Consider the following 12,316-nt stretch of genomic DNA (forward strand, 5'->3'; position numbering starts at 1 on the left):
CACAGGGAGACAAAGGGACAGCTTGGGGCGGGGGGTGGGGGGTGAGGAAGGAGGCTCCTGTCCGACTCTGCCTGATAGGACAAAATCCATAGAGAGGATGAAGAGACGGTGTCCTCACAATGCCACTTCTGACTGATGTCTGTACATGCTCTAATTCTGAAATGATTGGGCAGAAATGGGTGGAATAATTTGGAAAGAGTCTCCTTACTACAGGAAAACCAGAGAGAGGAGAAGAAACGCCTTAATTCAAGGGAGACCCCACATAATCAAGATCCGGACTCCGGGACATCCTAGACTCTTAAAAGGCAAACGAAACCATCACCAGCTAAGGAGTCCAGGGCTGTTTCCTGTGGCCGGCCAGCCTGTTTGTTTGGGGTCACATAATAAGGGCAAATGTTATCGCCAGGCTTGGCTCTGACAGGCATCGCAGACACTGACTCACTCCGTCCTCACGACAGCCTGTTATCATCATCTATCTTTTGCGAATGACAAAACTGAGCCCCAGAGGGAGTTGGGGACCCCGCCCGATATCATGCAGTGTGTAGTTACAGTCGGGATTCGGACCCGGAGTGTTCGAGCCCTGAACCTGCACTCTGAGCAACTTAGCTAAACCCTGCTGTGCGGTCCAAGCCACACCGCAGGACAGTCGTGGACCTCACGGCACCGTCGTGACCACCGGCAGCGTTAGCCCTGTCACTCGCGTTAGTCCGCATGGGCTAATTGCTGTGGCAGAGAATCCTTACGTCTCAGTGGCTTCAGCAGCAAAGCTCTTGTTTCCCTGTCATCCCACTGTGATGCCTGTCAGCAGGGGTGCTGGGCTCCCACAGTCATTCAGGAGCACCTTCCATCTCTGCTGCCTCGAGGGTCTGGGAGTCCTCCCCCGGGGTCCTCTGCATGCGGCCAGCCACTGTGCAGGCGGACAGCGAAGGCGAGGATCTCCGGGGAGGTCCCAGGAGCCAGGCCCGAGCATCCTCAGCCGGAACTCAGTCACATGGCCCCACAGAGATGCCGGGGCCTGAGAAGGACAGTCTAGCCTGTGCCCAGGGCAAGAATGTGGTGGCATCTTCCTTATTTTCAAGGATACTTGTAGGGGAGACCCAGCAGGAAGACATGCCAGGAGTCGGGGACGTTGATTCTGGCCCCGACCGCACCAACCGCCAAGTGCGTGTCCGGCGAGTCAGAGCCTCCGATGGTCTCATGTCCGTTACCGACAAAGCGGGGAACCCAGCCACGCGACCCACCTCTGCTTATTATATTTTACTTTTATGACATGATCCCCTGGAATGTACAAGGCTCCACGATCCCAGAAACTGTATCTGTGTCCTTCGTTCAGGTGTGGCACATATTAGTCGTCTATCCAGGATGTCTACACCATAAAGCATCACGTCATTATTTTTAATAATCATGGTGCTTTAATCATTCCCGTATTGATGATCTATTTGTGCCGCTGTCTAAGATTGCAGCCATAATTATAACATCGATTCTGAGGGAGAATCCTATCTAATTTCCTCAAATACTTGATATCTAGTTACATACCATATATGCATACTCTGGGGAGGGAAAAAAAAGAGGCTTCCACTTTGTATTTGGACTAGTTACTTGAAGCAATTAATTAAATTGGGAGAAATACAGATATCTATCTCATCATGCCTAGAGCCAGGTTGCAGTTATAAACCTAATAATCTATGAGCAGACTATTTGCTGTGACTGACGATTTTTGCACAAATAGTACTCACATCTATGGGGGCATCCGAGCACATGCGCATAAGGTGAGAACGGTCAAGAAAATCTATCCAGAAGGGCGGAGCTAATGATACCGCCTGAGGCCCCAAGCGCCCCACCCCCACCCCGCCCCGCAGCCAGGGCAGCCGGCTCCTGAGGGTGTGACCCTGTCCTGACCACGGGGATTTTGCGAGGACTACCTTGGTGGTTTGGAGAGCTGGGCCAAGGTTTGAGCCAGCAGGGTGGAGACGCCTGGGGCTGATGAGATGTTTGAATTCCCCAGGGGAGAAGGCAGGACTCAGGCAGAGACGGCTCGATGGGATTCCGGTTTTAGAGAACATAAAATATGCCAGACTGGACGACCCGAGAGACCAGGGCTGGAAGGCAGAGAGCAGAGCACGGCCCAGCGACACGTCCTCATGTCCGTCTCCCATCTCATCCACTAGGAAACGCCTGCCAGGCCACTCATCCCCCCCCCCCCCCCGCCCCCCCCGCCCCCCTCACCCTGTCCCTGAACAACTGTCACCGTCTCCGCTCACTTCCGCCCTTGACAGCCTGCCATCTCTCACCTCAGTGACAGCGTTCTTTATGAAACAGATCGATCCCGTCCTCTCCTTGCTTAAAACCCCGTGGCTCTTAGAGCACGCCAGCCGTCGACATGACTTAGGGGCCCTGTGGGCGAGGGGCCGCCTACCTGGTGTCACCCCACCGTCACCACCACTCGCCGCTGCCACATTCAGCCACACGGCCGATCGTTCGTCTGAGAAAAGCACGATAAACACCTCATTTCCCTGGGTTTCCGGAACTTGGGGACACTTCACAGTGTGCTGACAGTTGAATTCATCGCTTTAACTTGAGTCAGCGTAAGTTTAGTCTGTGATCGGGACTTCGACACTGTGACACGCACCTGCGGAGAGCACTGGCCAAGCAATGGGCTCGACACATTTGCCTTCAGCCCTCAGGCACCTTTTCAGGTGACGCGCCTCCAAAGCTAAAGCGACGAGTTCAAGCCTTAGCACACTATCAAGTGTCCCCAGATCTGGGGACCATATGGCTGAATGTAGCAGCAGCGAGTCGTGGTGACAGTGATGGGGGACACGGTCCCCCAGGTACCACCAGATGTTCCCCCACATGACCCTTCTCCATCCCTGTTGCTGGGTCAAATTCCATTGCAGGCCTGGGGACCAGCCACAAGCAGAGAGGCTCCCCGCGAACCCCTCGTCATGGGAGCGGGGTGGAGGGTCCTCTGGCGATGAGGATCAGGCTGGGAGGTAAAGCATGGGACAGAAAAGGCCGAGGCTAGAACTAGTCCAGTTATCGGGATGACTAACCCACTGTTTTATAGACTATGTTCGACAGCATTTTACAGTTTACGAAATGCAGTAAATACACTGAGCCTTTTTATTCCCACAACACCAGAACGAGGGAAGCTCATTCGCCTCGTTTTGTAGCTGAGGTTCGGTAGCTCGCCAAGGCCACATGGGTTGACTCGGGGCTCAGAGCCGGGGCTCCTGGCCCATCAACACCTCGCACACAGGCCAGGATAAGTCTGTTGGGAGAAGGAATGGATGAAAGACTCTCCCCAGCTAGACCCCGCAGGGGATATAAAGATAATTTTTGGTTTCAAAGAAACTGTGAGTAGCTTTTAGCCTCTTCTCTCCTCATACCCACCACCACGACCACAATCACACGGTCAGGGCTGGTGGGCATCTACTGCCGGTTTTACAAGGATGGATGGGTTCTCTCACCATGCCGGCAGATGCCAAGAGCCAGGGAAAGGATGGGGCTTCCCAGAGTGCATTTCTCAGGCCCAAACTGTGACGACTCCTTTTACAAAACAGTCGGTGGAAGCTCTCAACTTTTCATTCGCACCACCAAGGAGATGTGTGATTGTTTCACAGAAATGCTAATGATGCAAGGTTCATAAATGCTAATGAAACACGGTAGATTAGCAGAGCCCAGCAGGTAACCTGGGGCGCCTAGAAGAGAGTCCGTAGATTAAAAAGTATAAAGAATACCTTTTCATCGAATATTCCCCAGACCGGGTTTCCAAATGTTAATGAATACTCTCTTTGGCTATCTGGAGAACAGACTCAAATGAGTACCTCTAGGAATCCAGAACTGAATTATTGACTTAGCTTTAGCTTGAAAAGAAATCTATTTATTCAAAGGCTGTTTAGGTGCCATGGGACGGACGAGTTTGAGACAAAGGTGGGGACGCGGAGGAGGGCCTGGGACGTGGAGGCAAACGTGTAATTCAAATGCACGCTTCTATTTCAGTCAGCCAAGCCACCTAGGTTGGAATTTGCTTATTATATTTTACTTTTATGACCTGATCCCTCAATAAGCCCAATTCCCCTGGAATGTACAAGGCTCCACGATCCCAGAAACTGTATCTCTGTCCTTCGTTCAGGTGTGGCACATATTAGGAGCGCAGTCAGTGTTTGCTAAATGCATGAAGAACTCTCTCAAAACATTTTCCAGAGCTCGATGGACATATGCGCCCTGGGTACATGGGACACTTATAGAGCGTGTTATCCAAGGAAACGGACCTTGAGGACAACTCCCGGGTACCTCTGTGACGTAGCACCCAGGCGGGGTGCTACCTTTATGTTCCAGTTCAGGACAACGGGATGAAGCAGATGACTCTGGACCCAAGTCTCCAGGGCTCCCCCCCCCCGCCATGGATAGCGCACCCTCCCGCTGCTCACTTAAAAGATGCAGTTCACGTGAAGGTGATTAGAAAAGTATCATGTGAAACATGACTGTAAAGTAACGCTGTCGTCCTTAGTTCTTCCTCTGGCTTGGCAGCCTTGGGAGGGCACTGGGCCCCTTGTCCGGATGTCTGGGTGCTCATCACGGCTCTGTGTCCTCAGACAGGTCACTTCCCCACTCGGAGCCTCAGACTCTGCGTCCTTAAGTGAGAGAGTTGGCCAGGACGATGTCTAAGGTCTCCAGCATGGAAATAATTCTTTGCTCGTGGGTCCTGGGCAATGTCGTGCCCCGAGAAGCCTCTTAAATGTCCTTGACTCGTGCCTATCCCCCGAGTCTCATATGGACACATGAACGCGTGGATTCCAGGACTGAAGGGGCCTCTAAGAACTTACCCTTGAGAGCGGAGGCCTGAGACACAGGTGGAGAGGCAGAGGGGATGCCGTGGAAACGGGGTCACTCTGGCCCAGCGACTGGAACAGACCCCGCTGTGGGCCGAGCTCAGGACAGAAGCAGAGAAGCATCCAGGAGCCCCGGCCCGGTTTCCGAGTGCCGTGGCCGAGCAGCCTTCAAGACTCCTTTTCCACTGAAAAAGAAAGGGAGCAGTCCGCGAGGGAGAGCTGGGGGTACTAGGCTGAGGTGCAGGAAGCAGAGGCGAAGGTAATGGGGGAGAGGAAGGAAGGAACAGAGGGGACCAGCAGATGGTCCCCGCCCGAAGCACGGCGAGTCCCTGTCAGGCACGGGCGTGGGATGTCAGGACGGGGAGACGTGGAGCGGGGACGAGAGCACGGAGCGACAGCGAGGAGGGCGGGAGCGAGGCCAGGTGAGGGCTGACCGCCCCGCAGCCCGGGGACGTCCCAGCCCCGATGGCGGGCAGCAAGACCAGCGTTTCGTCTTGTGCTGAAGCTTGAGAACACGTTGAACGCGTTGAAAACACATTGAACGCGTTGAAAACGGCCAGTTGTGTTCATAGGTCAGGCACAGAGCCTGTGGGGAGCAGGTGTTAGCACCTGTCAGGTGGGCTGCCGTGGAGAAAATACTGAGAACCGCCCTGTGGAGGGTGCAGAGAGCCGGCCCCTGACTGGAAGGTTACACATCGATTCGTCCTTCCGACAACTGTTGAGCATCTTCCGTGGGCCAGCTCTGGTATTCTATTAATTTTTATATCCTAAGTCCAACAGAGTACGTGTACATAGCAAGCATTAGTTAATACTTATTGACTAAATGCACGCGTTTATCTTGTTTATTGAATCTCAATATAATTTCAGTGAACTCTGCAAATCTGCAATTCCCTCCCCTTTCCTAAGCCTAAAATCTATGATGTTATTAAAAATCGTAGAGCCTCGCTCTGCAGTTTTCCTGAACGGTCTGTTTTGCTCCCTTCAGGTGCTCTCAGTGGCATGACCAGACCCAAAGCTGGGAGAGGAGGAAGCACGCAAGGCTGTGTCCTCTGGAGCCTGGGATGCGGCGGTGAGCTCTGAGGTCCCTCCGGCCCCGTCTAGCCAAGCGCCATGGAGGAAATGAGCTCCTTCTTCGGTGCCATCTGGGACACCATCTTAACCAAACACCAAGCGGGCCTGTTCAACTCCATCTGCCTGGGCGTCATCCTGGGGCTGCCGCTACTGGTGCTCGTCACACTCCTCTTCATCTGTTGTCACTGCTGCTGCGGCAGGCCATGCGAGAGCGGCCGACAGCCCCCCCGAAACAAAGGGAAGAAGAAGAAGAAGAAGAAGAAGGCTGAAGAAGACCTCTGGATCTCTGCTCAGCCCAAGCTTCTCCAGCTGGAGAAGAGGCTGTCGCTGCCTGTCTAGTTAGGCAGGTAGCCGAGGGGTCCCTCGTCTCAGCCACCTTCCGACAACACATGGAGTAGGGAGCAGTGATCCCGGCAGTGACACAGTCACGTCCCCAGAGGAACTTCTCAACCAAGGAACAAACCTCAGACTGAGTGTCCCCACGGAGGACACTCCCAGGGAGCACATGGACAGCTCTTGGGCACCGTCTTGGCAGCTCAGTGTCCAAAAGCGATGCTCTTTTCTACAAACTCAGGCTCGCCTTCCGCCTATCTCTGGCAAACTCCATATGCAAAAGCACAAGGAACATTTATCCATACGTCTTGACACGTTTCCCAAATGCACACACATACGCACACGTGTGCGTGTGTGCATGCAAACTCAGGCGTCGCGTACCTGGGCAAATGTTTTATGTTCATCAAATGGTCATTGAATGTCTGCTTTGTGCAAGGCCCCCTGAGAGGCAGTGCGTTCTGCTCTTGCAAAAACACCTCATAGGAAGGCCTGGCCAGGTTCAGGCCCATATGCACAATTATGTACCCAGGCGAGGTGCCTCTGCTCGGTCTACTGCATGTACCGCTCAGGTTAGAGACGTGTGCTTCTCCATTCCTACCCCTGCCTAACCTTTGACTGGAAATCCTCACATCTGGACAGTCCCAGCAGCCTGGTACAGCCTCCGGCCCCGTGTACTGATACAGACCTACCACGTTCCGGTGCTTCTAGCCTCTCGCCTGGGAGGACACATTTAAAGAGCAGTGGATCAGAATCCATCGACAGCTATTGTCCTGCAAGTCCTGACAAGGTCATTACCTGGTAGGAATTGAATGTGGTCCAAGACCCCCAGAACCGCCCGGCAAGGCGCTGGATGTTCTCCACACGAGAATAAACAGCTCTTGGTCGTGACTCCTAGAAAGCTGTGGAAACCAGGTGTACTCTACTCAGTTCACTGGACTGCAGTGTGACCCTGTGCAGTGTATACTCGAGGTGGAAAGGAGATGCTACCCCTGAGCCAGGTGTTTCCCAGGTCCCCGAAAGGTTTTCAGTGGGGAAGGACTTAAGGCAGTCACCGGGAGAGCCTCGCAGCAGGCACGCTGGAAGCGATTTCCCAGGGTCCTGACGGAGGCACGTATGTTGCAGGTGGGATGCAGAAGATGCCGTTTAAACGGAAGCAGGATGGAGCTGTGTAGAGGTTGGTTGATATTTTTCTTGAGGTTCAGCAAGTGCTGTGCACACAGTTGGTACTCACGGCCGTCTGCGGCTGCCGTTGGACACGTGACGATGTTAAGGGCAAACCTGTCATACCTCACCCAGTCCCCCAAGGGCCCTTCTAAGTGAGCTCGCTACTTGCTACAATGGACGGAGGTGGGTGTTGAATTCTGCAGGGGCGTGCACGCAGAACCAAGAGTTGGGTTGACGTGTGTGCCCAGAGGTCCGTGGGGACATGTAAACTGGGTCCACGTTTCCTCATGTGAGAGCGTCTCCCCATCAGGCCGAAGGTGGGGGGCCGAGTCCACCCACATATATGATGAGCCGGTGTTTTGGTTGTGCTGGGACCACATTTCAATGATGGGTAATTCTCAACTCGGGTGCAGGCTGCACTGTCAAAGTTCATTTGCAAATCTGCTGGGTCGTTCACTTGAAATATTTCCCCATGGAAGCTGTTCTAAATGGTGGTGAAATGGTGACTTAATTAATAATATAGCTAAACTCTGATATTTATAGTAGCAAAAACTAAATTCTATAAGATTGTGCTAATGGAAAAATGCACTGTATTTGCTCCCTTGGGCTACCTGGCACTCCCCTGCCCTCCAGGTGTACTCCAGGCCTGTGGAGGGCGGGCATTGGGTGGCGCCCGCTGCACCAGGCCTCCTAACAGGTGACCCTATGAACCCTAATTCAGGCCTGCATGATTTGGGGACCAGTCATGTTCACCCTCTCGCCTTGAGTGGCTCCAAGAATCCTGGGCACTCAGGCCCCTCACTCCTAAACCCTTTTGACCAGAGAGAGAAGCCACCCTCTGATTCTCTGTCCCCTTGTCACATGGAGAGCGTCTCATGGAGCATCTGACTGTCCCCTTGATGTCGCAGGATGACTAGTCATCTCCCCACACAAAATACACGGGCCTCACCGCGTCCACCGCTGCCCACCGGGACGAGTTCCCCTTCCTACCGCCAACCCTCAGTCCCCGAGAGGGATGACTTGGGGAGACGTGGAAGCCGACAGCTGAGGCTGGTGTCAGATGTGATCTAGGAGAAGAGATCACCCGGATCGGGACCACACGAGGAACACAGTTGCCATGGCAACCGGCTGCTCATTTGAATTAAGATGGCAGTCGGTTGTCATTGCTGTGACAAAGCCTCCGTCTCCAGGTACAGTGCCCTGCTGTCTCCTAATCGAATGGACCTGCTCTACCTCAGGGCGCAAAACATCCCCAAACTCACGTCTCGGTTGCCCCCACAGGCCTGGACGCAGGACGCTAAGCCCCGAACGAGGCCTGTCTTCCCACCGCGGCCTCCCCTGGAGCGCCGAGAACAGTGCCGGGGGCGGGGGGGGCGGGGGGGGGCGCGCGAGGCCTCGTGTTTTTGTTGAATAAATGGGTGTGTGAAAGGAGCCCGAGGCGCCCGTCCCCCGCTTCCCAGTTCATCCTCATCATTCTCTCCCGGGTCTCACTCTTCTCTTCCTCCCTCCCCTGCTGGCACCCCTGCCCCCCACTCCATCCGCTGTTCCCGCCCACGGTTACTCCTTCCTCTAGGCCTCTTGTCCCACAACTGCCACTGGCCACAGGGCTGCCTCAGGACGGAGCCTCTGCTGGGCCCGCCTCGGGGGATTGACGCTAATGAAGGGCAAATAGGATCCTTAAGAAGAGGCTTCCGGGACCAGCACCGGCCTGGGAGGGGCCCCGGGGTTTCCGCAGCTTAGGGCAGGCTGGCTGCTGAGTTGAAGGTCTCAGGAGGTCTCCCCACCGCTCAATGGGTTTGCTTTTCTGCTTCTTGGGGGGAAGGAGAGGAAGGAGGTAGAGAAAAGGCAGTGGCCTCTTCAAGAAGAATAGAAATGGTACAAGTTGTATAGTATTTGTCAATATTTTTTTTCTGGAAAATTCAAATGCACCAATAGAAAAACTTATTTAAATAAAATACTTTGAAAATCAAAAAGCCATGCCTGGCTTCCTTACTTGCTGGAGTCAGACCGTTACTTTCTTCACATTTGCTATAACCTTCTCCCAGACATCACTCAGGTTTGACAGGTGCAGTGTCTCCCTCTGGGGTACCAGAGGCCCCAGCCCACCCCCACTCCCGGCAGAGTCACAGGTCAGAGGACCAGGAACATCCTCACACTACCACCTGCAGACCAGATACCTGGGAGACTAATGCATCCTCAGAGGTGCCGGCTGCAGAAAAACACTCATGTGTCCTGGCGATACAGAGCATTCCCTCCCATGAAGTCAGTCAATGTCTTCTTAAAGGAAAAAGGGGGAAGTAGCAAACACTAAGTAAACACAGACCTGTGAGTTAACGGGCGCTGGGGAGGGGCGAGAGCAGAGGCCTCTGGAGTAGCTGCTGGGGAGACAGACAGACAGACGCATGTGTATGTACACATCAATGTTTATCTTTTAAACATGTTGGCCACGGCTCTGCATTAATTATAATGATTCAGATGCTCCTGCCCCCTCCCTCAATGATACGAAGCTGGTCATGAAGCAGAAACCATCGAGAACCACGCTGTCCGACAGAACGAGGCATGATGGGCCTGTTCCGTACCCACACTGTCCAGTGTGGTACTGTTAGCCACATACAGCTGTTTACATTTTAATTAAGTATGTTGCAGGTGGGATGCAGAAGATGCAGTTTAAACGGAAGCAGGATGGAGCTGTGTAGAGGTTGGTTGATATTTATCTTGAAGTTCAGCAAGTGCTGTGCACACAGTTGGTACTCACGGCCGTCTGCGGCTGCCGTTGGACACGTGACGATGTTAAGGGCAAACCTGTCATACCTCACCCAGTCCCCCAAGGGCCCTTCTAAGTGAGCTCGCTACTTGCTACAATGGACGGAGGTGGGTGTTGAATTCTGCAGGGGCGTGCACGCAGAACCAAGAGTTGGGTTGACGTGTGTGCCCAGAGGTCCGTGGGGACATGTAAACTGGGTCCACGTTTCCTCATGTGAGAGCGTCTCCCCATCAGGCCGAAGGTGGGGGGCCGAGTCCACCCACATATATGATGAGCCGGTGTTTTGGTTGTGCTGGGACCACATTTCAATGATGGGTAATTCTCAACTCGGGTGCAGGCTGCACTGTCGAAGTTCATTTGCAAATGTGCTGGGTCGTTCACTTGAAATATTTCCCCATGGAAGCTGTTCTAAATGGTGGTGAAATGGTGACTTAATTAATAATATAGCTAAACTCTGATATTTATAGTAGCAAAAACTAAATTCTATAAGATTGTGCTAATGGAAAAATGCACTGTATTTGCTCCCTTGGGCTACCTGGCACTCCCCTGCCCTCCAGGTGTACTCCAGGCCTGTGGAGGGCGGGCATTGGGTGGCGCCCGCTGCACCAGGCCTCCTAACAGGTGACCCTATGAACCCTAATTCAGGCCTGCATGATTTGGGGACCAGTCATGTTCACCCTCTCGCCTTGAGTGGCTCCAAGAATCCTGGGCACTCAGGCCCCTCACTCCTAAACCCTTTTGACCAGAGAGAGAAGCCACCCTCTGATTCTCTGTCCCCTTGTCACATGGAGAGCGTCTCATGGAGCATCTGACTGTCCCCTTGATGTCGCAGGATGACTAGTCATCTCCCCACACAAAATACACGGGCCTCACCGCGTCCACCGCTGCCCACCGGGACGAGTTCCCCTTCCTACCGCCAACCCTCAGTCCCCGAGAGGGATGACTTGGGGAGACGTGGAAGCCGACAGCTGAGGCTGGTGTCAGATGTGATCTAGGAGAAGAGATCACCCGGATCGGGACCACACGAGGAACACAGTTGCCATGGCAACCGGCTGCTCATTTGAATTAAGATGGCAGTCGGTTGTCATTGCTGTGACAAAGCCTCCGTCTCCAGGTACAGTGCCCTGCTGTCTCCTAATCGAATGGACCTGCTCTACCTCAGGGCGCAAAACATCCCCAAACTCACGTCTCGGTTGCCCCCACAGGCCTGGACGCAGGACGCTAAGCCCCGAACGAGGCCTGTCTTCCCACCGCGGCCTCCCCTGGAGCGCCGAGAACAGTGCCGGGGGCGGGGGGGGCGGGGGGGGGCGCGCGAGGCCTCGTGTTTTTGTTGAATAAATGGGTGTGTGAAAGGAGCCCGAGGCGCCCGTCCCCCGCTTCCCAGTTCATCCTCATCATTCTCTCCCGGGTCTCACTCTTCTCTTCCTCCCTCCCCTGCTGGCACCCCTGCCCCCCACTCCATCCGCTGTTCCCGCCCACGGTTACTCCTTCCTCTAGGCCTCTTGTCCCACAACTGCCACTGGCCACAGGGCTGCCTCAGGACGGAGCCTCTGCTGGGCCCGCCTCGGGGGATTGACGCTAATGAAGGGCAAATAGGATCCTTAAGAAGAGGCTTCCGGGACCAGCACCGGCCTGGGAGGGGCCCCGGGGTTTCCGCAGCTTAGGGCAGGCTGGCTGCTGAGTTGAAGGTCTCAGGAGGTCTCCCCACCGCTCAATGGGTTTGCTTTTCTGCTTCTTGGGGGGAAGGAGAGGAAGGAGGTAGAGAAAAGGCAGTGGCCTCTTCAAGAAGAATAGAAATGGTACAAGTTGTATAGTATTTGTCAATATTTTTTTTCTGGAAAATTCAAATGCACCAATAGAAAAACTTATTTAAATAAAATACTTTGAAAATCAAAAAGCCATGCCTGGCTTCCTTACTTGCTGGAGTCAGACCGTTACTTTCTTCACATTTGCTATAACCTTCTCCCAGACATCACTCAGGTTTGACAGGTGCAGTGTCTCCCTCTGGGGTACCAGAGGCCCCAGCCCACCCCCACTCCCGGCAGAGTCACAGGTCAGAGGACCAGGAACGTCCTCACACTACCACCTGCAGACCAGATACCGGGGAGACTAATGCATCCTCAGAGGTGCCGGCTGCAGAAAAACACTC

General features: G+C 54.0%; 1 protein-coding gene across 3 annotated transcripts in view; it reads left to right on the forward strand.

Annotated features, from left to right (window-relative positions):
* The window catches only part of KIAA0040 (KIAA0040 ortholog), a 37,139-nt gene extending 25,128 nt beyond the window's left edge, over positions 1-12,011 (forward strand). For 2 of the 3 annotated variants that reach the window (XM_011361246.2, XM_023531259.1), the window contains exon 2: positions 5,821-9,323. In XM_011361246.2, coding sequence (XP_011359548.1) covers positions 5,946-6,245 — 300 coding nt within the window. In that variant the 5' untranslated portion in view covers positions 5,821-5,945 and the 3' untranslated portion in view covers positions 6,246-9,323. Of the gene's footprint in view, positions 1-5,820; positions 9,324-10,049 lie in introns of those variants that run through there. The other variant, XR_002780639.1, reaches the window with a different exon arrangement.
* The last annotated feature ends 305 nt before the right edge of the window (positions 12,012-12,316 follow it).

The sequence above is a fragment of the Pteropus vampyrus genome, unplaced genomic scaffold, assembly GCF_000151845.1.
Source record: "Pteropus vampyrus isolate Shadow unplaced genomic scaffold, Pvam_2.0 Scaffold65, whole genome shotgun sequence".
Lineage (NCBI taxonomy): Eukaryota > Metazoa > Chordata > Mammalia > Chiroptera > Pteropodidae > Pteropus > Pteropus vampyrus.